Source organism: Scyliorhinus torazame, chromosome 17 (genome assembly GCF_047496885.1).
Source record: "Scyliorhinus torazame isolate Kashiwa2021f chromosome 17, sScyTor2.1, whole genome shotgun sequence".
In the NCBI taxonomy this organism is placed as follows: domain Eukaryota; kingdom Metazoa; phylum Chordata; class Chondrichthyes; order Carcharhiniformes; family Scyliorhinidae; genus Scyliorhinus; species Scyliorhinus torazame.
In genome coordinates, this window is record NC_092723.1 from 162,581,053 (window position 1) to 162,602,714 (window position 21,662).

The following is a 21,662-nucleotide window of genomic DNA, read 5'->3' on the forward strand; positions in this document are numbered from 1 at the left end:
AGTATCGTACATACCCCTGTCTGCATCAATGATGCTTCCTCTTGTGGGGCATTCTAGAGCGAGAGGTCACAGTTTTAGGTTAAGGGGTAGCAGATTTAAAACAGGCATGACGAGAAATTACTTCTCTAAAAGGGTCATGAATCTGTGGAATTTACTACCCCAGAGTGCGTAGATGTCAGGACTTTGAGTAAATTTAGACAGATTTTTAATTAGCAATGGGTTGAAGGGTTATGGAGAACAAGCAGGGAAATGGAGCTGAGGCTAAGAGGAGATCAGCCATGACCATATTGAATGGCGGAGCAGGCTCGAGACGTTGAATTGCCTGCCCCTGCTCCTCATTCTTAAGTTCTTAGATCCATACTCACCCCATTAATATTTACCCCACCCTGTAGTGCTTAGTTTTTTAACTCTGTAGTGCTCCTTGCCCTTTTCCATAGCTAATCTAATCCTCATGATATTATGGTCATCTCCTGACACTTGATCCACTTCTCCTGCATTATTTTCCAGAACCCAATCCAACAATTCCTCCTTCCTTGTTGGACTGGAAACATACTGATATGGAAAATTCTCCTGAATACGCTTTAGAAACTCCCCCTCCCCCGACGCCATTCATACTATCTGTACCCCCGTCCACACTGGAATCACTACAATCCCCCATTAGAACTATTCTATAATTCTTGCACCTCTCAGGAATTTGCTTGCAAATTCGTACCTCAATGTCTTTCCTACGATAGGTGGTTTATTAAAATTTACCCAGTTGTGTAACAGTACATCCGCCGTTTCTTAGCTCGAACCCAAAGTAGATACTAACTCACCAGGTAATGTTAACCTGGGCGAATGGACCAAGTGGGGGTTGACTCGTCGGGTAATTGTTCAAAGAGACCGTTAACCTATTTTTATTGAACTCCCATGAGTAAACTCTTCATCAGCTCCATGTCGTTCAATGATGATGCAAGTGGAGGTGAGTGTGGAATGGAGGTGAAGCAGTAAGTGAATGGTGGTGTGGGTTTGGCTGGGGGCTGGGAGGCATTCGCGTGTTTCCTGCCCTGGCTGCTCGGATATTGCAACATGACTGATGTGGAAACCGACACAGGGGCGGAGCTGCAACTATCCGGATCTCGTTCATTCCTTGGAGGCTAGCTGACGCAAAATCTTTTCCCACCAATAAATAGGCGCGGATGAAGGCGGCAAGAGCATTAATCGGCTTCGGGGTGTGATCGCACCGCCAGTTGCAACCCTCTCCCACCGCGGCTCCCTCATTCCCACAGCCGGGTGGAGTTGCTGCCTCACTCGGAACTAACTATCTGGTCGCCACCAGCATGTTGCTTCTGCTGGCTGCCGCCGCTCTTCTCGTTACCGGCATCAGCTCCACGACACCGGCCCACGACTCGAAGGCCACCCGCTTCATCTGCACCTCCATACCGTTCGATGCAGACCCCACATGCCCGGTGCCCCCTGCGGCCGCTCAGGTTAACACACCCCAGGAGCAGGACCTCCGGGCCACGGTGATGCACCTGAGGGAGACCATCCTGCAGCAGAAGGAGACCATGGGCAACCAAAAGGAGACCATCAAGGAGTTGACCAGCAAGCTGACCAGGTGCGAGGGCGTCCAGCTGGAAACCAAGTACAAGGGGAACCGGAGGAAACCGAGCGATAAAGCGAATGGCAAAGACACCATGGGCGACCTCCCCCGGGACCACAGCGAAGTGGTCGACCATCTGGGTCGAGCAATACAGGCGCTGAAGGATAGACTGGGGAGCCTGGAGGTAAGATCAACAACTTCAAGCCCACAGGTAAAGACATGTAAGAGTTGTCAGCCCGCACCTCTCACCGTGTTATTCTTTTCCCTCTGCCGAGCTCTCTGGAAGTGTCCTGATGTGCTCCAGTTTCTGGTAGAGTCGGGATAGGCTCTTTGAGCCAGCTGCGTTTCGGAGTGTGTGTCACAGATTTGGAGTCAGGCTGGGCGAGGTTGAGCACTCTGGGCAGGAATGATCATCACGGCTCAATTGGACCGTTTCCCCTCCGGGCGTTCACATTTGCTCCTTCGGCCATCGCCCACAGCGGTCCCGGGGAGTGGAGCTGTCCGCGGTGCTGAACTGACCAACGCCGCAGAGAGGCAATAGCCGGAGCTGTCCTTGGTGCCGAACCGAGAGTCTGTAGCCGGAGCTTGTCCTTGGTGTCAATGACTGGAGCTGTCCTTGGTGCCGAACCGAAAGTCTGTAGCCGGAGCTGTCCTTGGTGCTGAACCTCCAGCTCTGTGAACTAAACTCCCGGCCACTCTTTAGGATGTGATACACAGCGCACTATGTGTGTATGGGTGGGTGGGTGTGTTTTTAATGAAAGCAATTTGAGAATAGGGCGAAACAAGAAGGGGAAATATAGATGAGTGTTCCTCTTTAAGTGAGAGGGAATCTTTCAGCCGCCCCAAGACTCCTAGACTTCTAGACCGATAACATATGTCTGTCTGATGCACTTTCAGAGGCACGGGGCATGTTTGCCAGTGACACCGATGGAACTGAGTATTAACAGCGACAGACTCTGACCCAACACGTACCATCAGCTAATGTGTCTCTTTAAAGATGAGCAGAAACTCACTGTTTGTTTCCCATTGAAAATTAATCACTAAGAACAATATCATCTCAAAACGACTTGCTCTGGCTTTGTAATCATAGAACCTTCCGGCACAGAAGGAAGCCATTCGGCCCACAGTGCTTAGTCTTTGAAATAACTATTCAATTAATCACATTTTTCAGTCTTTGTTCCGTAGTCCTGAAATTTTTCTCCCCTTCAAGTATTTATCGGATTCATTTTTGCAAGTTACTATAGAATTTGTTTTGCCATCTTTTCGGGTAGCGCACTCATAGTAAGCAAGACATAGTGTTCTGACTCTTGTGCCAAACAATAAAACAAGACTTACTTGAGTAGTCCTTCCAGCACACCATGAAACAAAGACAGCACCAGACAAGTAGTTTGAGACGAAGTCATTATCAATGGTGGATCTGCTCGCGTATGGCATTAGTTTCACTGCAATAATTGCCATATTAACCAAATGAACAACATTGATTTGAAGAGGAAGGTTGAGTTAAAGACACTTGTATTAATAATTTACTAGGAATCAGTTGTGTGTGTCCATCAATTGAAGAGAACTCCGGGGTGGTGGTACTGGAATGGGGGAAGTGTTGGTGTTGGTGAAATAGATCAGTTGTTTTCCACTAGGGTGCTAAAAGGAGGAGTAGGGTCGATTAGTAATCAAAGAAAGGATATAAACATGGAGGCATGGCCGGCGTATTAATTTTAATTAAGGCCGATGTCCTTTGCATTTGTCTTTACCCAGGAAGAAGGTGCTGTGCAGGCCATAATGAAAGAGGATGTCATTCAGACTCCTGCAGGTTTTAAAATTGATAAGAAGAAGGTATTAGGTAGACTACCTGTACTTAAAATTGATAAGGCACTTGGACAGAATGAGATACATGCAAGGATAATATGGGAAGTGAGAGTGGAAATTGGGAAGGCACTACACAAATTTATTTCAAATTTTCTTCAGTCTCATGGGTGGTGCCAGAGGCTGGAGAGTTGCAAATGTAATAGCATTTTCAAAAATGATAAGCCCAGCAACCACAGGCCAGTCAATTTAACCTTTATTGCAGAGAAACTTCTATAAATGATACCTTGGGACAAAATTAATAGTCACTTGAGCAAATGCAGATTAATTAAGGAAAGACAGCATAGATTTATTAAGGATACATTGCAGATAACTAACTTGTTTCAATTGTCTGATGAGGTCAATGACAGGCTCGATGAGGGTAATGCTGTTGATGTGGTTTTTATCATAGAATTTACAGTGCAGAAGGAGGCCATTCAGCCCATCAAGTCTGCACCGGCTCTTGGAAAGAGCACCCTACCCAAGGTTAACACCTCCACCCTATCCCCATAACCCAGTAACCCCACCCAACACTAAGGGCAATTTTGGACACTAAGGGCAATTTATCATGGCCAATCCACCTAACCTGCACATCTTTGGACTGTGGGAGGAAACCGGAGCACCCGGAGGAAACCCACGCACACACTGGGAGGATGTGCAGACTCTGCACAGACAGTGACCCAAGCCAGAATCGAACCTGGGACCCTGGAGCTGTGAAGCAATTGTGCTATCCACAATGCTACCATGCTGTCCCTATGGTGTGCATGGACTTCCAAAATATATTTGACAAAGTATCACACAACAGACTCCTGAGCAAAGTTAGAGCTCCTGGAATAAATGGGACAGTAGCAACATGGATACAAAGTTGCCTGAATAACAAGAAACAATGGTTGCCAGTTATTTTTCAGATTGCAGAAAGATGTATAGTGATGTTTCCCACTGGTCACTGTTAGAGTAACTATTCTTCCTGATGCATATCAATAACCTAGACCTTGGTATACAAATTCACCTTTTTTGCATACTAAACTTTTGGAAGTATTATGAGCTGTGAGGAGGATAGTGTAAAACTTCAAAAGGTCATAGGCAGTTTGGTGCAATAGGCGGGCAGGTTTGAAATTTTAATGCAGAGAAATGTGAACTAATTAATTTTGGTGTAAAGAATGTGGTGCGGCAACGGTCGTGATCTACCTGAATGGAAACATTCCCATAGCGCGCACACGATTAGCCGGATGTTTCTTAGTGCTCAGAGTGCTGAGAAACACCATGCTATCTACCATTTGGGTAGATTGAGGGCTTCAGTGGGGAACTCCCCAATGAGACCACATTAAGTTTTCACATTTTTAAATGGCATCCCAATCTCTTGACCTCCAGGCCCAACCCCCAAACACCAGCTCACCTATAAAGGATCCTCCGGGGGGGGGGGGGGGGGGGAGGGGGGCAGCACAGGGCACCCCTGGCCCTATCCCATTGTGGGAACTATGCAAGCATGGGACTGCCAGCCCAGCAGTGCCCCAGCCACCTCAACAGTGCTCAGGTGCCATCCTGCCCATTTGCCTGGGGGCTTCCAAACCCCTGGGAGACCCCCATGAGTGCTTCATAGAATTTACAGTGCAGAAGGAGTCCATTCGGCCCATCAAGTCTGCACCGGCTCTTGGAAAGAGCACCCTACCCAAGGTCAACACCGCCACCCTATCCCCATAACCCAGTAACCCCACCCAACACGAAGGGCAATTTTGGACACTAAGGGCAATTTATCATGGCCAATCCACCTAACCTGCACATCTTTGGACTGTGGGAGGAAACCGGAGCACCCGGAGGAAACCCTCGCACACACGGGGAGGATGTGCAGACTCCGCACAGACAGTGACCCAAGCCGGAATCGAACCTGGGACCCTGGAGCTGTGAAGCAATTGTGCTATCCACAAGGCTACCGTGCTGCTCCACCTGGTCTCCATTTGTGGAGACCAGCACTGATCAGCACTTGCCTGAGGTCTCCAACGTGAAGGAATTAGATCCCGATGCCTGTGTAGATAGTGGGAGTGCATATTAGAGTGAGCTTCGCTGTCTCGATCTAATATGCAAATTTGTTAAAAAGCGATCCCGCCCACAATGATTGGATTTAGAAGACAATTTTGGAAGAATGCAGTACAGTCTTCATCGATTATACATTTATTCGTTTTAATCTACATTGAATTTTAACCAGTGAATGACAATTCTGACAATTATTTTATTCTGTATAAACATTAAACATGGCATTCTCAAGAAAATTGGACATTTTAGCAGAATGTTCTGATTAAAATGTTTACATAGGCGCCTTTCTGACATGAGTCTAATGTTTATTAATAATTTCTTGAACAGATGTGTTGATATTCTCTTGATTTAACTGAATTTAAATGACTTCTCCAACTTTAATTTCATACCAGCTGTTTTACATAAAATACAAATTACTGTCTTTCCTTTTTATCCTTATGGTTTTTATATAATGTTACCTGCAACATTTATAATGTGCTTTGTTTATTACATAGTGTATGTAGTTCGTTCAATATTAAAGTAGTCTGTTCAATATTATTGTAGTTTACTAAGTTTACTATTAGTCCATTTAACATAATTTCTGAACGATTACACGTGTGAAATTTGAGAAAATGTGCTTAAAAGATTACCTTTTCACAAAAACCTAAACACAATCAAGTGATAAATTATTTTCAAGCAAGGTGTAAGTCCAAAGATATGCAGGTTAGGTGGATTGGCTATACCAAATTGACCCTTAGTGTCCAAAGATGTGCAGGTTATGTGGGGTTATAGGGTTACTGGGATCGGGTGGGGGAGTGAGTTTAGCTAGGGCGCTCTTTCAGAGGGTCGGTGCAGACTTGATGGGCTGAATAGCCTCCTTCTGCACTGTAGGAATTCTATGGTTCTATGGTGTACACTTACAGCATTGAACAAAATTGATAGACATTAATTTGCAATGCGCACGTAACCTAAGCACCCAGTTCTCCCAAACCTAATCTGGAATAGATTAATTTACTCTGATTTAAACTGTACTTGGCCCACATAATTACTTCTCCAACCACTCTACTGCATAAAATTCACTACATTAAGGGCAGCCTTGTATATTGGGCAGTTTTGTGATCAACCAAATGTGTTATGTAGAGAAACCTGAAAGCTAAATGATAGATAATAATTTCACTTCGAAAGGCTAAGCGTTCTATTAATGCTTTAATCCAATAAAGGAGAGTATGGCTTAACCATTCACATGCTTTCTACTAATGATCTAGGTCTGACTTATTTGATATTAGCAAACTAGAGCTTAGCTTGTCTGTATCAAAATGTCTTTGCCCACTGAGTCACTTAATTTTAAACTGATGAATGTCTCCATGAAGATATCAGGCAATCTAGGTTCGTTAAGTACTTGTGTTGGAAAATCAGACTATGTAATTTAAAACGCTTTAGCAATTAGAGAACTGACACAAAAGTCATATTTAATGGAATAAAAACATTCAACCGGTCCTTGTTGCTCGGTGTGAAACTGTGTTGCAAATGCCAGTGCCTATCAATTAGCACCAGCAGGGGTGGGGGAATAACTGGAGTCAGTAATGGAACATGTGCGCTCTTAATAACAACATTCCAAGGGGACAGATCACTAAGGTGAAAAATAGAATATCATGTGTTATTACAGTGGCAGCCTGTTCAGTGGTACAACATACTCCCAGCCTGCTGTAATTCTCTGTGCAATACATTTCCCAACCCTTGCACTGTCAACAAGACCAATGATTTTCATGGAATTATATATGGAGGACCCCATTTGCAAAATATTGATGGCCTTCCAGGAACCTTCTGCAAATATTGATATATTCTGGGTATCCTAAATTCCAAAAGTGGTAATTACCTAGAAGAAAACACTGCTGACGTAGTAAATTATTTTTTAACATTATTATGTTGCAGCAGTGGGAATAATCCATTACTAAGTCAATAAATAGATAAATATGATGACTTTGGTTTGAAAATTTGTAAGCTAGAGGATAGTGAAAGTACAGAATGTAGCAATGTACATTAAGTTAGTGAGTAAGCCCATGCTTTGAAGCTGATTGATCATGGTTCAGTTCTCAGTGCTTATGGTCTGTGTTTTATTTTGCAACAGCAACAGACACGTCCTGATCTTTCCAACCATGCGTTCCCCAGTGACCTCCGTGAACAGCTTCAGAGAAAGCTCGGGGATTTAGAAAGTCAACTGTTGAACAAAGTCTCTGAGCTCGAGGATGACAAATACGTTCTTCTGAATGAGACTGCCGCCCACCGTTACAAGACAGAGTCTGCTCTCAATGCATTGCATGAAAGGGTTACTGAATTAGAGAAAGGTATTAACTGAACAAAGTTATTGGACTATCCGTCTTGAATCAATAACTTCTGATTATTTTAAAATAATGCTTATTTAGATTATTTAAAGTGAAAACGCATTTGACCTAATAAGATAAACAGGAGAATTGCCCTTCAAGGTCTTATTTTTATCTTCTTCAGCCAGTTATTGATTTACACTAAAACTAGAAATCCCAATCTACAAATTGTGCCAATGCACAGTCCTGCAGGACCAAACATTAGAAATTGTTGGTTTGTTCCAAGTCTTAATTGCCAACTATTATATTCATATTAATTATGAATATTAACATAATCTTGGTTAAAAGCTTGAATGGAATGTTGTCTGTCATGATTTACTTACAGTTTTAGCTCAGTGCCTAGTACTCTTGAAGTTTGTGGGTTCAAATTCCACTTCAGGGTCTTGAGCACATAATCAAGGGTCCACTGCACTCCAGTGCAATATTGAGGGAGTGCTTCATTGTTGGAGGTACCGGACGGGATACTCTGATCCCGAGGCTAAGTGTTGACGCCATCGTAAACGGCGTCGCATTTTACGATGGAGTCAACAGGCCCCCAGGATCCTGCGCCCTACAGGGGGCCAACATAGCACTGGAGTGACTCACGCAGCTCCAGCTGCCGATACTGGTGTCAAACGGGCGCCACGGGTCTGCGCATGCACGCTACGGCCGGCGCAAACTCGCGCATGCGCGTTACGACTGGTTTCACTTGAAACCTTAAACTGAGGCCCAGTCTGCCCTCTCAGGTGGACATAGAAATCCTTGAAGACTATTTCAAAGAATAGATGCAATATCCCTGGTTGCCTGACAAATATTTGTCGTTCAATCAATATAACAAAAGTAGATCAGCTGGTCCTTATCAGATTGTTGTTTGTTGGAACTTGCTGTGCACAAATTGGCTGCCGCCTTTCCTACGTTGCAACCGTAACAACACGTCAAAAGTAGTTTGTTAACAGCAAAGTGCTTTGGGTTGTCCTGAGGTTGTGAAAGGGGTTGCATAAATGTAGGTTCTTTTTTTAACAAGGTGACAATATAACCACCGCAAGTACATCTCAAATCACCGAGCCTTGGATGGCAGAGTACTTTCAATGGCTTAAATGCAATGAATTAATGCCCCTTTGTTCTCTGTAGCATTATGCAGTCCTGACCTTGAGGTATATAAATCAGCAAGTAGAATGACTGATACAAAATAAGACAATCCTTTGTACAATGGCATCCAGTTGTTCAGGATCTAATATCTTTTGAAATTACAAATATTTTGTAAACAATTGTTCAGAAATGTTGCTTTGAGGTTCCAGAATCTTCTCAAAATATAATCTGCATCTGACAAATTTAAAAAAAGAAGTTTTTAATCATTGATTATTTGCCCCCAATAGAGAGCAGTGGCTTTAAGTCACCCGATGATTTCAAGGTGGCACTGCCTTTGCGAACAAATTATCTGTTTGCCAGGATAAAGAAGAGTCTCCCTGAGATGTATGCCTTCACTGTGTGCATGTGGATCCGGTCCAGGGCATCGTCTGGTATTGGAACACCCTTCTCGTATGCTGTGTCCGGACAAGCTAATGAAATTGTGCTCATTGAATGGGGAAAAAATCCAATTGAACTTCTTATCAATGACAAGGTATATATCATGTCTTCCATATGGCACACAGAGATAATTGATCATATAAATGATTGAACATTTACATGTGTTAAAATAGATTTAAGTGATATATTGACGTTTTTAGTCAAACATTTCATTGCCATTTTGAAACGTGGGCCATTTTAAGAATGAAGGTTTTCATCTTTGTAAACTTATGGAATAGATAATTCTGACTCCAGCCATTGATCCTAAACTCCTCTGCTTTGCTGGTTCATTTCTCACCCTACCTTCAAAGCTTCCTTATATTCTTTACATTACTATACATCCATTGTCTTCTCCCCTAACTCTGAATCTTTCTTTTGTAAAGCACATTGAGAATGCCACAAAGTTATGAAAACCATCTAAGCTATTAAATGATGACTACATATTGTAAATGGTGGCTCCATATTATGTTCGAGGAGGGCAGCATGGTGGCACAGTGATTAACACTGCTGCCTCACAGCACCAGGGACCTGGGTTCGATTCCGACCTCCGGTGACTGTCTATGTGGAGTTTGCACATTCTCCTCGTGTCTGTGTGGGTTTCCTCCCACACTCCAAAATATGCTGCTCATAGAATCATAGAATTTACAGGGCGGAAGGAGGCCATTCAGCCCATTGGGTCTGCACTGTCCCCTGGAAAGAGCACCCCACTTAAGCCCACACCTCCACCCTATCCCATTAATCCAGTTACCCCATCCAACTTATTTTGGACACTAAGGGAAATTTAGCATGGCCAATCCACCTAACCTGCACATCTTTGGACTGTGGAAGGAAACCGGAGCACCCGGAAGAAATCCACACAGACACGGGGAGAACGTGCAGACTCCGCACAGACAGTGACCCAAGCCGGGAATCAAACTTGGGACCCTGGAGCTGTGAAGCAACAATGCTAACCACTGTGCTACCATGGTGCTACCATAGGTGGATTGGCCATGCTAAATTGCTTCTTAGTGTCCAAAGGTTGGGTGGGCTTCCTGGATTGGGGCAAGGGCGTGGACCTGGGTGGGGTGTTCTTTTGGAGGGTCGGTGCAGATTCGATGGGCCCAATGGCTTCCTTCTGCACTGTTAGGATTCTATAATTCTATGGCACAGCGGGAGTCCAAATCCCAGTGTGTTGTGGGTTCTGAGAATGTGCGGCCTTTTTCGTCTGCAAGACAGTGACCTGGAAGAACAACTCGTGCTCGTGGTTTCATAGTTACCGCTGTTATTACTGTTCTACTGAGTTACTGTTATTGTCAAACTTTGTTATTTATCTATATAAAGAAGTTCCTTCTATTAAACAACACATTCGACTACCTGCTTTGTGGTCTCAAGTTACCACAAACAGTACATTATTTGGACCAATTTTTACCCTTTATCCTCTGTATGTTGTAACTGTTAGTGAGTTGTCAACTTCAGCTGCCTTGCCAAAGTGATCATACTTTAAGCTCGGGAAAATCAAAATCATTGATTTCAGTCCTTGCCACCAACTCTGTGCCTTAGCTACCACTCCAGTCCACACCCTAGACATTATATGAGGCTCAGCAAGCCCATTCACAACCATAGTAACCTATTGGATCCTCAGACGAGCTTCTGCCCCCGTTACCACTGAAGAAATCTCAGTTTAGCTGTTGTTGAAACCCCCAACCATGCCTTTGTAACTGGCCTGGTTGATTCGAATACTCTCCTGGCCAGCCTTCCACCTTATATTTTCCGTAAACCTGACGTTTCAATCGTCCAGCATCCTGTGCTTGGATCCCAGTTTGGCAACACCTTGAATTTAATATTCCCATCCATGTTTCCAAATCTTTGCACCTTCCTATCTCTGTCACATCCTCCAACCCTACAACCCTCTGAAGTCTCTCGTTCCTCCAGTTCTGGCCTCTTAAACATCGCCAATTTTCTCTCCCTGAAGTGGTCTGCATCTCTAGCTCTCTCTTCTCTCCCTTTTCAAGATGCTCCTTTAACCCTGATATCTTTCACCAAGCTTAGGGTCAAGCTTAGCTCCAAGGTGCTTGTCCTCTGGGAAGGGTGGCACCCTGGCACTGCTGGTATCACCCAGGCACCACCAGCCTGGCACCATGGCAGTGGCACCATGGCAGTGGCAGGCTGGCAGTACCAAAGTGCCAAACTGGTGGCAGAGATCAGGCCGGGGGTACCCTATACAGGTGAAGGGGGTGTGGTGGGGGGTGCTGAAGGCGCTCTTATCGGTGAGCTGTGGCTTTGGGGGATTCGGGGGTCGCATCAGGGGGTTGGGAGATTGGTACGGCGTTTAAAAATGTCTCTGCTCTCCGGAACACCTCAGTGCCGGAAACGGGATGAAATGCAGCCTCATCGGGGAGTACCCTGCTGAGCCTCGAATCTACCCAAATGGGAGCAGGGTCCTGTTTGCTAGCATGGGGTTCTCGGCTCTCCGAGCACTGGGAAACACCCGGCTAAACATGTTCGTTATGGGACTCTGTTCCCATTCGGGTACATTATGCCCTAAATGTTTGAACTACACATGAAAATAAACCCTTGAGTGAATCAGTGACCTTATCCTCTGTATCTTGTTCACAGGTAGCCCAAATGCCCATGAATATTAATGATGGAAAGTGGCATCACATTTGCATAACATGGACCACCAGGGATGGCATGTGGGAGGCTTATCAAGATGGCCAATTGCGTGGCACGGGGGAGAATCTGGCACCTTGGCATCCCATCAAAGCAGGTGGTGACCTGATATTGGGACAGGAGCAGGTGAGTGTCTCTGTATGTATATAACAGTGGCCTTTGATGGCGGCACGGTGGCGCAGTGGTTAGCACTGCTGCCTCATGGCGCTGAGGACCCGGGTTCGATCCCGGCCCCGGGTCATTGTCTCTATGTAGTTTGCACATTCTCCCCGTGTCTGCCTGGGTCTCACCCCACAACCCAAAAAGATGTGCAGGGTAGGTGCTTGATCACGCTAAATTGTCCCTTAATTGGAAAAAAAGAACTGGATACTCTAAACTTATAAAAACAAAGCATGGCCTCCGCATCTAACATCCACTGAGATAGTGATGTCAGGATCAGCTGAAATACGTAAGAGTTATACATCATTCTTGAAAAAAAGTTATTTAACACAGGATTTCTTTTTGATCGTAACATTTATATTCAGGTGATCAGCAATTTGAGACATGTAGGAAGTGCAGTATTCCCGGACGAAACAGGTAACTATGGCACCCAGAGCACTCCATTGCCATGGCTTTCTTCACCTCATGTCGAGCGAGTGTGGAATTAAGAGGCAGATCCTCATCTGAGAAACCCACTTGACATCATTGAGGATGTAACATATAAAGCTGATATCGTAACTCTCTGGGACATAGTTTATTTGGGCTTTCAGAAAGCTTTTGCAAAGGTTCCACATGAAAGACATCTAATAAATCCAGGACAAAATATGGGACTGGATGCAAAATGAGTTACAATATGAAACAGGGTATGGAAGACAGTTGAAATGGAATGAGTATTGAATGGATCCCTATGGGAGATCAGTGTTTGACTTCCAGTTGTATTTTGTTTATTCATTCATGAGATATGGACAATATTGGCAAAGATAAAATGGGCGTGTTTCTCCGTCCCACCGCACCAGATTTCTGGTGCGACATGCCGTCGGGATTCTCCATTTCTCCGGCTGGTCAATGGGATTTTCCATTGTGGGGCAACCCCACGCCGTCGGGAAACCCCCGGGCTGTCGGCAAAATGGAGAACCAGGCTGATTATTGAAAACAAAAATGGACCAATTTATTGCCTAAGAAAAAAATTAATAGGAGCAGAGTTTGCAGCAAATAAAATGACATTGGCTTAGTAACTGATCAAACAATTGGTAACTGCAACTTAACATTGTTGCATAGAAAGCATTGCTCATTGACCAAAACCTTTGCATCATCTATTCACATGTAACACTGAAGAGAGTTTGATAGGAAGATGGTTATTAGTGGATTTTCAACCTACATAAATATTAAATGGATGTGAATATACATCCATAATATTCTTTCACATTAGGGGCAACATGGTGGCACAGTGGTTAGCACTGCTTTCTCACAGTGCTAGGGACCCGGGTTCAATTCCGACCTTGGTTGACTGCCTGTGTGGAGTCTGCATGTTCTCCCCGTGTCTGCGTGGGTTTCCTCCGGATGCTCCGGTTTCCTCCCACAGTCCAAAGATATGCAAGTTAGGTGGATTGGCCATGCTAAATGACCCCTTTAGTGTCCAAAAGGTTAGGTGGGGTTACGGGGATTGGGCGGGGAATTGGACTGAGGTAGGGTGCTCTTTCGGAGGGTCGGTGCAGACTCGATGGGCCAAATGGCCTCTTTCTGTCCTGTAGGGTTTCTATGATTCTATGATAGGATCATGAGGAAGAAATGTAAACATGTGACAGAGAAATTACATGATGTACATTAGGAAGAATGTCTTCACTCAATGATGCCTGTTTTGAATAGTCTCGCAGGCAGAATATAAGAGAAAAGAAAATGTGAGCAACAATCAAACATTGCTGTAAATGACTAGAGGCATGAGCTTTGACAGGACATAGGATCAAGAATAACAAGCAAAGGCAGGCGAATGGTGTTGAAGTGCACATTAGCCATTACGTCAATGAATGGTGGACTAGACTAAAGGGGCTGAATGGACTGCTCCTGTTCCTATGAACTATTAAATTTATTCACACAGCTGAGAAATCCAAGGCACAAAGTCTGCCAATTTGGAACTCGTAAACTGCAACACTAAAACAAACACTAACGTCATAGCAATCGAGAATACATTGAGAACTGTATTGAATTCATTGCAGCAATGATTTAGAAAGATTGAAAAGTTATGGTGCGGAAAAAGGCCATTCAGCCCATCGTGTCTGCACTGCCCCAAAAAGAGAAAAAATAAACTAGCCACTCATTTTAACCCCTCTTTCTTGCACCTGGTCCGTATCCTTGCAGGTTCCAGCACTTCAGATGCTGATCCAGGTACCTTTTTTAAAAATTGGGTGGAGCTTTTCAGCCTCAACCACCAACTTCGGCAGTGAATTCCATACAGCCACCACCCTCTGGGTGAAGGTGTTTCCTCCTGTACCCGCTAACCTATCTGCCAATCACTTTAAATCTATGCTCCCGGTAATTGACCCCTCGGTTAGAGGAAACAAGTCTTTCTGTCTCCCCTGTCTCGACCCTTCATAATTTTGTACACCTCAATTAGGTCACCCCCTTAACCTTCTCTAATTGAAGGAAAACACCCCGAGCCTATCCAATTTCCTCATAGCTGCAATTTTCAAGCCCTGGCAACATTCTTGTAAATCTCCTCTGCACTTTCTCCAGAGCAATTATGTCCTTCCTGTAATGTGGTGCCTAGAACAGTACACAAACCTCCAGCTGTGTTCTAACCAGTGTTTTATACAGCTCCGTCACTACATCCCTGCTTTTGTAGTCAGTACCTCACCCAATAAAGGAAAGCATTCCATAGGCTTTTTTGACCACCTTGTCCATCTGTCCCACCACCTTCATGAAACCCGTGGAGATGCATTACCAGGGTTTCTCGCTTCCTCTCAGTATCTCCCTGTTTATTGAATATTCCCTTTCTTTGCTTACATTTGTATGTAAATTTGTTCCAATTTAGGACACAGTCGGAGGGAGGTTCGATGCAACGCAGGCATTTGTTGGAGAACTCAGCCACTTCAATATCTGGGACCGCATTCTCACCTCGGATGTTATCAGAAGCATAGCCAACTGTTCTGCCAACCTGGCTGGCAATGTCATTCCCTGGATTGAAAACAATGTGGTTGTGAATGGTGGAGCAACGAAATTGCCACTGGAGACTTGCCAGGAGCGCTTGGTTAGTTCCTGATCACTGGTCAGGATTCACATAAGTGCCGCTTTCTTTTCGTACAGACAACTTTCTGTGATATGGTTAAAACATATATTCTTTTTTTCCCCAGCTGGGTTTGCACTTCCTGGGAGGGTGCACTGACTGTGGGATTTTATTTTGTGTCTTTAAAACTTCACAATGCTGTCAGCCATATATCATTAGGTAGCACACTCGCCTATTGGGCAGAAGGTCATGGGTTCAAGCTCCCACACCAGACACAAAAAACCCCAAGCTAACATTCTCCGTGTAGTATTGAAGAAATGCTTCACATTTGGAGGTACCATTTTTCAGGAGAGAGATTAAGTTGAGGTCCTGTCTGCATTATTTAGTGGATATAAAAGACCCTGTGGCGGTATTGGTCCCAGGTTCGATTCCTGACTTGGGTCACTGTCTGTGTGCAGTCTGCACGTTCTCCCGTGTCTGCGTGGGTTTCCTCCGGGTGCTCCGGTTTCCTCCCACAAGTCCAGAAAGACGTGCTTGTTAGGTGAATTCTCCCTCAGTGTACCCGAACAGGCGCCAGAATGTGGCAACTAGGGGATTTTCACAGTGACTTCATTGCAGTGTTAATGTAAGCCTACTTGTGACACTAATAAAGATTATTCAAAGATGAATAAGGGTGAAATCCCCTGTATCCTGCCGAATAGTTATCCCTCATCAAACTTCACTAAAATGTAGGCGATCTGGTTATTATCACATTGTTGTTTGTGGGAACTTGCTGTGGTCAAATTGGCTGATCTGTTTCCTACATTATAACAGTAACCACACTTCAAAAAATACTTCATTGGCTGCAAAGCACAACGGGGCAACCTGAGGTCACTAAAGGTGCTGTACAAATGTGAGTCCCTTTCCTTATGACATGCAGAAGTATCTGTGAAGATATTACTGCCTGGAATGTTAACTTCTCAAATGCTGATTGACATGTGTTCTGATGCACTCTTGTCATCATTTTGCAGTCAATGGCAAAGCGATGATGATCGTCAATGACATTGAAGAACCTTGCCCACAAAGATCCAAATCAGTCCTGGGTTAATCCTTTCCCAATTTAAAATTTGAACCTGGCACCAAGCAAAGGGGATCTCTCAGTTTCCAGCAGCAGCGATTATTATCTAGCAGGGTAATCAGCCAATCACATTGAAGTATTTTCACAAACTGCAAGCCAGGAAGTCAAAATGCACTTATTATTCTTCATTTTTAATTATATTTTTGAGAAATTGAATTAAGGATTCGGACATACAAATGGGATAAGGATAGAAGTTTAAGTAAAATAACTTAAAATATTACTTTTTTTTAAATGGAGATATTTTTTATCATAATGGAGAAACTTAACATTCCATAAATATAAAATTAGTCTTTCAGGGCCAGAGAGGTCATCCAGCAGCAATGATGAAATTAATATACCATTTAAATACCATTTATGGGCCATCAGTGGGCTAGACAGCTGGTTTGTAATGTAGAACAAGGCCAGCAGCGTGGGTTCAATTCCCATACCGGCTTACCGGAATTAGCGCCGGAATGTGGCGACTAGGGGCTTTTCACAGTAACTTCATACTTGTGACAATAAAAGATTATTATTAGTAGTAGTAATACCTCATTCAACTTTTTCTATGAGGCTAATAGCAAAAACAGGCAAATTCTAGTTGGTTCAGTAATTTTGACTTGATTTCGATCTGTGGGACTTAAACAGCTTACCCTCTGGGGAAGCATGGGCAGCAACATCTGGACGTTTGCATTTAGCCAGGTACGCATGGATTCCAGATGTTACTGTAGGCCAAATGGTGAGCATTGACATTTCCACCATCATTACTACTGCAATGATTCGGACAAGGTTTTCCCACTTTCGCATCACAAAGATTCAGCTGGGGCAAAGAAGAGCTACTGAAACTTTCCTGCTGTAACATGTTCTCTGTTTTACAGTCACTTTTCCTTCTAGCACAGTCACAGGTCAATCCGATAGTTCAGCCAGATAAAATAGCACAACATTTTCATGCCATTGCTTGTATTTCTGATATTTGAGGAAAGACAACGTTTCTTGTTCTGTTGAATTAGCACAATTTCTTTACTGTTTCCCATAAAATACAGAGTAAAAGGCAACCAATCGTTTTATTTATTGGGATGATGATTGATAAGCTTCAACGAGCAAACATTATTGAATTGTCAACTGAAAATCTGTAGATCTAAATGAGTTTTATTCTGAGTTTAAGTGGCTTTATTAAATGATTTGTGCCAAAGGTGCTTTATCCAGATCTCAGAGGAAGTAAAGTACTTTGTTTTCTTGTTAAGATTTATATTCTTTAGACTAGCTTGTTCTCTGCCCTTCAGATGTGACTTATTTTGTCTGCGCAGTAGCTAGCTCCTGGTAAACCACCAGCATCTCAGTCAAAAGGCCATTCTGCACTTGCGAGCGAAGACGATAAACAATGGTAGGCCATTCGCTCTTGAAGGGCATCGTGGAGAGATCCAATCCTGTCCTCCAATGCATGTTCTCAACTGGAACCAGAAATCCTGGCTGATTTGTCTTCATCCCCCCCAACCCTCTCTCACCCATGATGCTGAGGCAAATCCTAATATCCCCAGCCTTGTGTGCCATCATCAAATCCAGCCTGGTTTCATTGCTGAAAGCAGTAGTTTCTGATCTCTATGCTGTGAGTTTCCTCACTGTGCCTTTAATACGGGCAGGGCAGTTCAAATGGGAAGGAGTAGAAAGAGGCAAATAGTTCCAGATGTCTGCGAACTCAATGGGGTTGCAGATTGAATCATTTTCAGAATGAAACAATGTCGATGTCAACCTGCCAAAAACAAGTGTGAAGTTTAAATGAAGTTCAATGCAGCAACTCTCCATTGAAAGATTACCGCTGTTGATTAAAGGGGCTGATTGGAATAAAACATGCACCTTCACAAACAGCGTAGAAGGGATTTGTTTTAAGATGTTTTATGCTCTTGGTTTTAGTTTACAAATCTTTCCAACCAGTTAAGATGTAGGGGCGTCGTATTTGGTGACTGGAACTTGGTAGAGCTGATAGCAACTGATAGTGAAATAGTTCTTGGACGGGAGCACAAACAAGTCACTAATAATTGGATGGCAGCACCTTTTACAGTTCAGCAGATAGAAAAGCAAAGTTAGTAAATTTTGGCGGTATTTGTCAGTGCTGTTTGTTCCCAGTTTTATTCCAACAGATTTACCTGCCCACATTCTGGGATGAGATCAAAAGAACATCTTAACATCATTTAACAAGAAATTATATAAAGGGACTTAAATTCATTCTCCAGTCTTCTCTTCTCTTTCTGAAGGCACTGAGATTTGCTGGGAGCACCCAAATGTCTATTATGCATGAGTCTAGATGTTGGACATTGACAGCTATTTGACTTTGTGAGGAGTCGCAGCTAACACCAATCCAGTTGTGCATGATACCAACAGGTGCGCACCTTCCATTTCTGGTCACGGAGACATGATAAGGAATGGAAACAGTGTCTGATTTGCCTTGTTCTTCAACACTGAGACCGATTGTAGCATTTCCAGCTGAGATAAGCATGGACTTGCCATCTGCGAATGATGTAGTACGAGCTCTGGACAGGCCATTTACCCTTTTTAAGGGAGTTCAATTCTTTAATTAATCAATTAGTACCAATCCACGCAATATTAATCTGAGCTGCAAAAAACAGGGGCTCAAGAAGGCAGCTCACCACCATCTTCTGAAGGGCAACTTGGGATGGGCAATAAATGCTGGTCTAACCAGCGACACCCACATCCTGTAAATGAATTTTTTAAAAACATAGAATCGTAAAGCACAGGAAGTGCCCATTTAGCTTCTCCTGGCCTTTCAAAAGAGCTATCTAATTAGTCCCAGTCCCCTGCACATTTCCGATAGCTCTGGAAAGTTTTCTTTTTCACCTATTTGAAAGTTACTATTGAATATATTGAATATAGAGGGGCTGGTTTAGCACAGGGCTAAATAGCTGGCTTTTAAAGCAGACCAAGGCAGGCCAGCAGCGCGGGTTCAATTCCCGTACCGGCCTCCCCGAACAGGCGCCGGAATGTGGCGACTAAGGGCTGTTCACAGTAACTTCATTTGAAGCCTACTTGTGACAATAAGCGATTTTCATTTCATTTTCATTTTTTTTGCATATAGATTACAAAAGTAGGGAGGTCATGTTGGAGCTGTATAAAACTTTGGTGAGGCCACAGCTGGAGTACTGTGTGCAGTTCTGGCCGCCACGTTATAGGAAGGATGTGATTGCACTCAAGGGGGTGCAGAGACGTTTCACCTGGATGTTGCCAGGGATGGAACATTTAAGTTATGAAGAGAGGTTGGGTAGGCTTGGGTTGTTTTCACTGGAGCAGAGAAGACTGAGGGGCGACGATCGAGGTGTGTAAGATTATGAGGGGCATGGTCAGAGTGGATAGGGAGCAGCTGTTCCCCTTAGTAGAAGGGTCAGTCATGAGGGGACACAAGTTCAAGGCGAAAGGCAGGAGATTTAGGGGGAATGTGAGGAGAAACAGTTTTTACCCAGAGGGCGGTGAGGGTCTGGAATGCACTGCCTGAGAGCGTGGTCGAGGCAGGTTGCCTCACATCCTTTAAAAAGCACCTGGATGAGCACTTGACACATCATAACATTCAAGGCTATGGGTCAAGTGAAGGTAAATGGGATTAGGTAGTAGGTTAGATGTTTTTCACAGGTCAGTGCAGACTTGATGGGCCGAAGGGCCTCTTCTGCACTGAGCGTTTTCTGTGATTTCAGAATCTGCTTCCACCACACTTTCAGGCAGCACATTCCACAATAACTCGCTACGTAAAGGAATTTGTTATCATCTGCCCTCTGGCTCTTTTGATGATTATGTCGATGTGTCCTCTGCTTCCTGACCTTCCTGCCGGTGGAAGCAGTTTCCCTATGTTAGGGTGTGAATAAGAAACACTAAATCCCAAGGATTTTCTGGATTGCTCAAATGGCCCAGAGTTAAATTAGAGATTTGCGATATTTTCACTGCCCCAGTCAGTGTGTTCACATTGATATCCTGTCATGCCGGTTGATGCAATTGTTAAAGCAATGTTACATAGGCTGAAAACTGTTTTAATATACTGCAGACAGGAATTTAGTGTAACTTTCTTCATTGATGCACCCGTATTAGTGTCCAGTGCATGTTATATTTCCCAAAACCTTTAATGCATTTCCAAAAGAAAAGGATAGTAGAAAACAGGTGATAAATACGATAAAGAATCTTACAGCGTGGACCATTCAGCTCACCGGGCCCGTTCTAGCTCTTGTGGAAGATACCAATCCATTAGTCCTATACCCCTGGCTCTTTTCCGTAGCCCTGCAATGGAGACATTTTTCTCCCCTTAATGTATTTTTCCAATTCCCTTTTGAAAGTTACTATTGAATCTGCTTCCACTGCCCCTTCAGATGGTGTACTCCAGATCTCAACAGCTTGCTGCGAAAAAACATTCTCCTCATCTCACCTCTGGTTCTTTAGCCAATTATCTTAAAGCTGCGTCCTCTGATTACAAAGCCGCCTGCCTCTGCAAATAGTTTCTCCTGCTCTACTCTGGTAAAAACACTTCATGATTTCAAACACCACTCCTAAATATTTCCTGACTTTTATTTCTGTTGGAATCAAGGTGAAGCAGACAGCTCTTTCGCTATCGCCCTTTTTAAACCACTGCACAACATCGAGATCCCATCCCCAAAGTGTCTGGCTTAATGGGATGAATAACAATACAGTTGAACGGTCTGAAGCTCATGTTGAAAGTAGCCAAACTTCATGCTTGCTAAATGCTTTACTCTTTGTCTGTATCACATTGTTCTTATTTTAAGACACCCGTCAAAAGAAATGTGTCTTTCTTCATCCCGCAGGACTGTGTCATATTGTCTGTCTTTGTGAAATTGTTTACTGTGTGCCACTGTTACTGTCTGCATTAAATACTGGCCATCTCTTTTATTGTATGGTATTGGAGTTTCATGGAGCATTTTGGTTTTAAGATTATCAGTCTGTATTTTGTGACGTTTTTTTCATTACATCAACTGTATCCATTAATGCCTTTAACCCTCTCGTTTATTTGATGTTTTTGCATCAAGATGATTGTTATATCTTTTGGAAAAAAAAAGAGAAACTGAATAAAAATGAAAGCATTATATTAATATATCACTTACACTCTGGCTTACTTTCATTCTTTTGACTTTGCATGCTATGCACAGTTCTGGTCTCCATATCACATAAAGTGTGTAACAGACAATGGAGAAAGTGCAAACCAGATTTCCGAGGATGGTACCAGAACTGAGAGTTTATAACCATCAGGAAAGACTGAACAGGTTGAGGGTCTTTTTCTCCGAGAAAAGAAAAGACTAAGGGGTAATTTGCTAGAGGCCTTAAAAATTTATGAAAGGGGTTTGATGATAGGGAAAA

At 43.6% G+C, this 21,662-nt stretch overlaps 1 protein-coding gene across 2 annotated transcripts; it reads left to right on the forward strand.

Annotated features, from left to right (window-relative positions):
• Window positions 1-1,076: 1,076 nt before the first annotated feature.
• nptx2a (neuronal pentraxin 2a) lies at window positions 1,077-21,383 on the forward strand. 2 transcript variants are annotated; one of them, XM_072481552.1, is made up of 5 exons: window positions 1,077-1,793; window positions 7,560-7,776; window positions 9,168-9,412; window positions 11,953-12,132; window positions 15,014-21,383. In XM_072481552.1, exons 1-5 carry the CDS (start codon window positions 1,320-1,322, stop codon window positions 15,239-15,241), a joined length of 1,344 nt encoding a protein of 447 aa, XP_072337653.1. In that variant the 5' UTR covers window positions 1,077-1,319; the 3' UTR covers window positions 15,242-21,383. The 2 variants fall into 2 exon arrangements, with proteins under 2 accessions (XP_072337653.1, XP_072337654.1); XM_072481553.1 differs by having other exon boundaries at window positions 1,081-1,766.
• The last annotated feature ends 279 nt before the right edge of the window (window positions 21,384-21,662 follow it).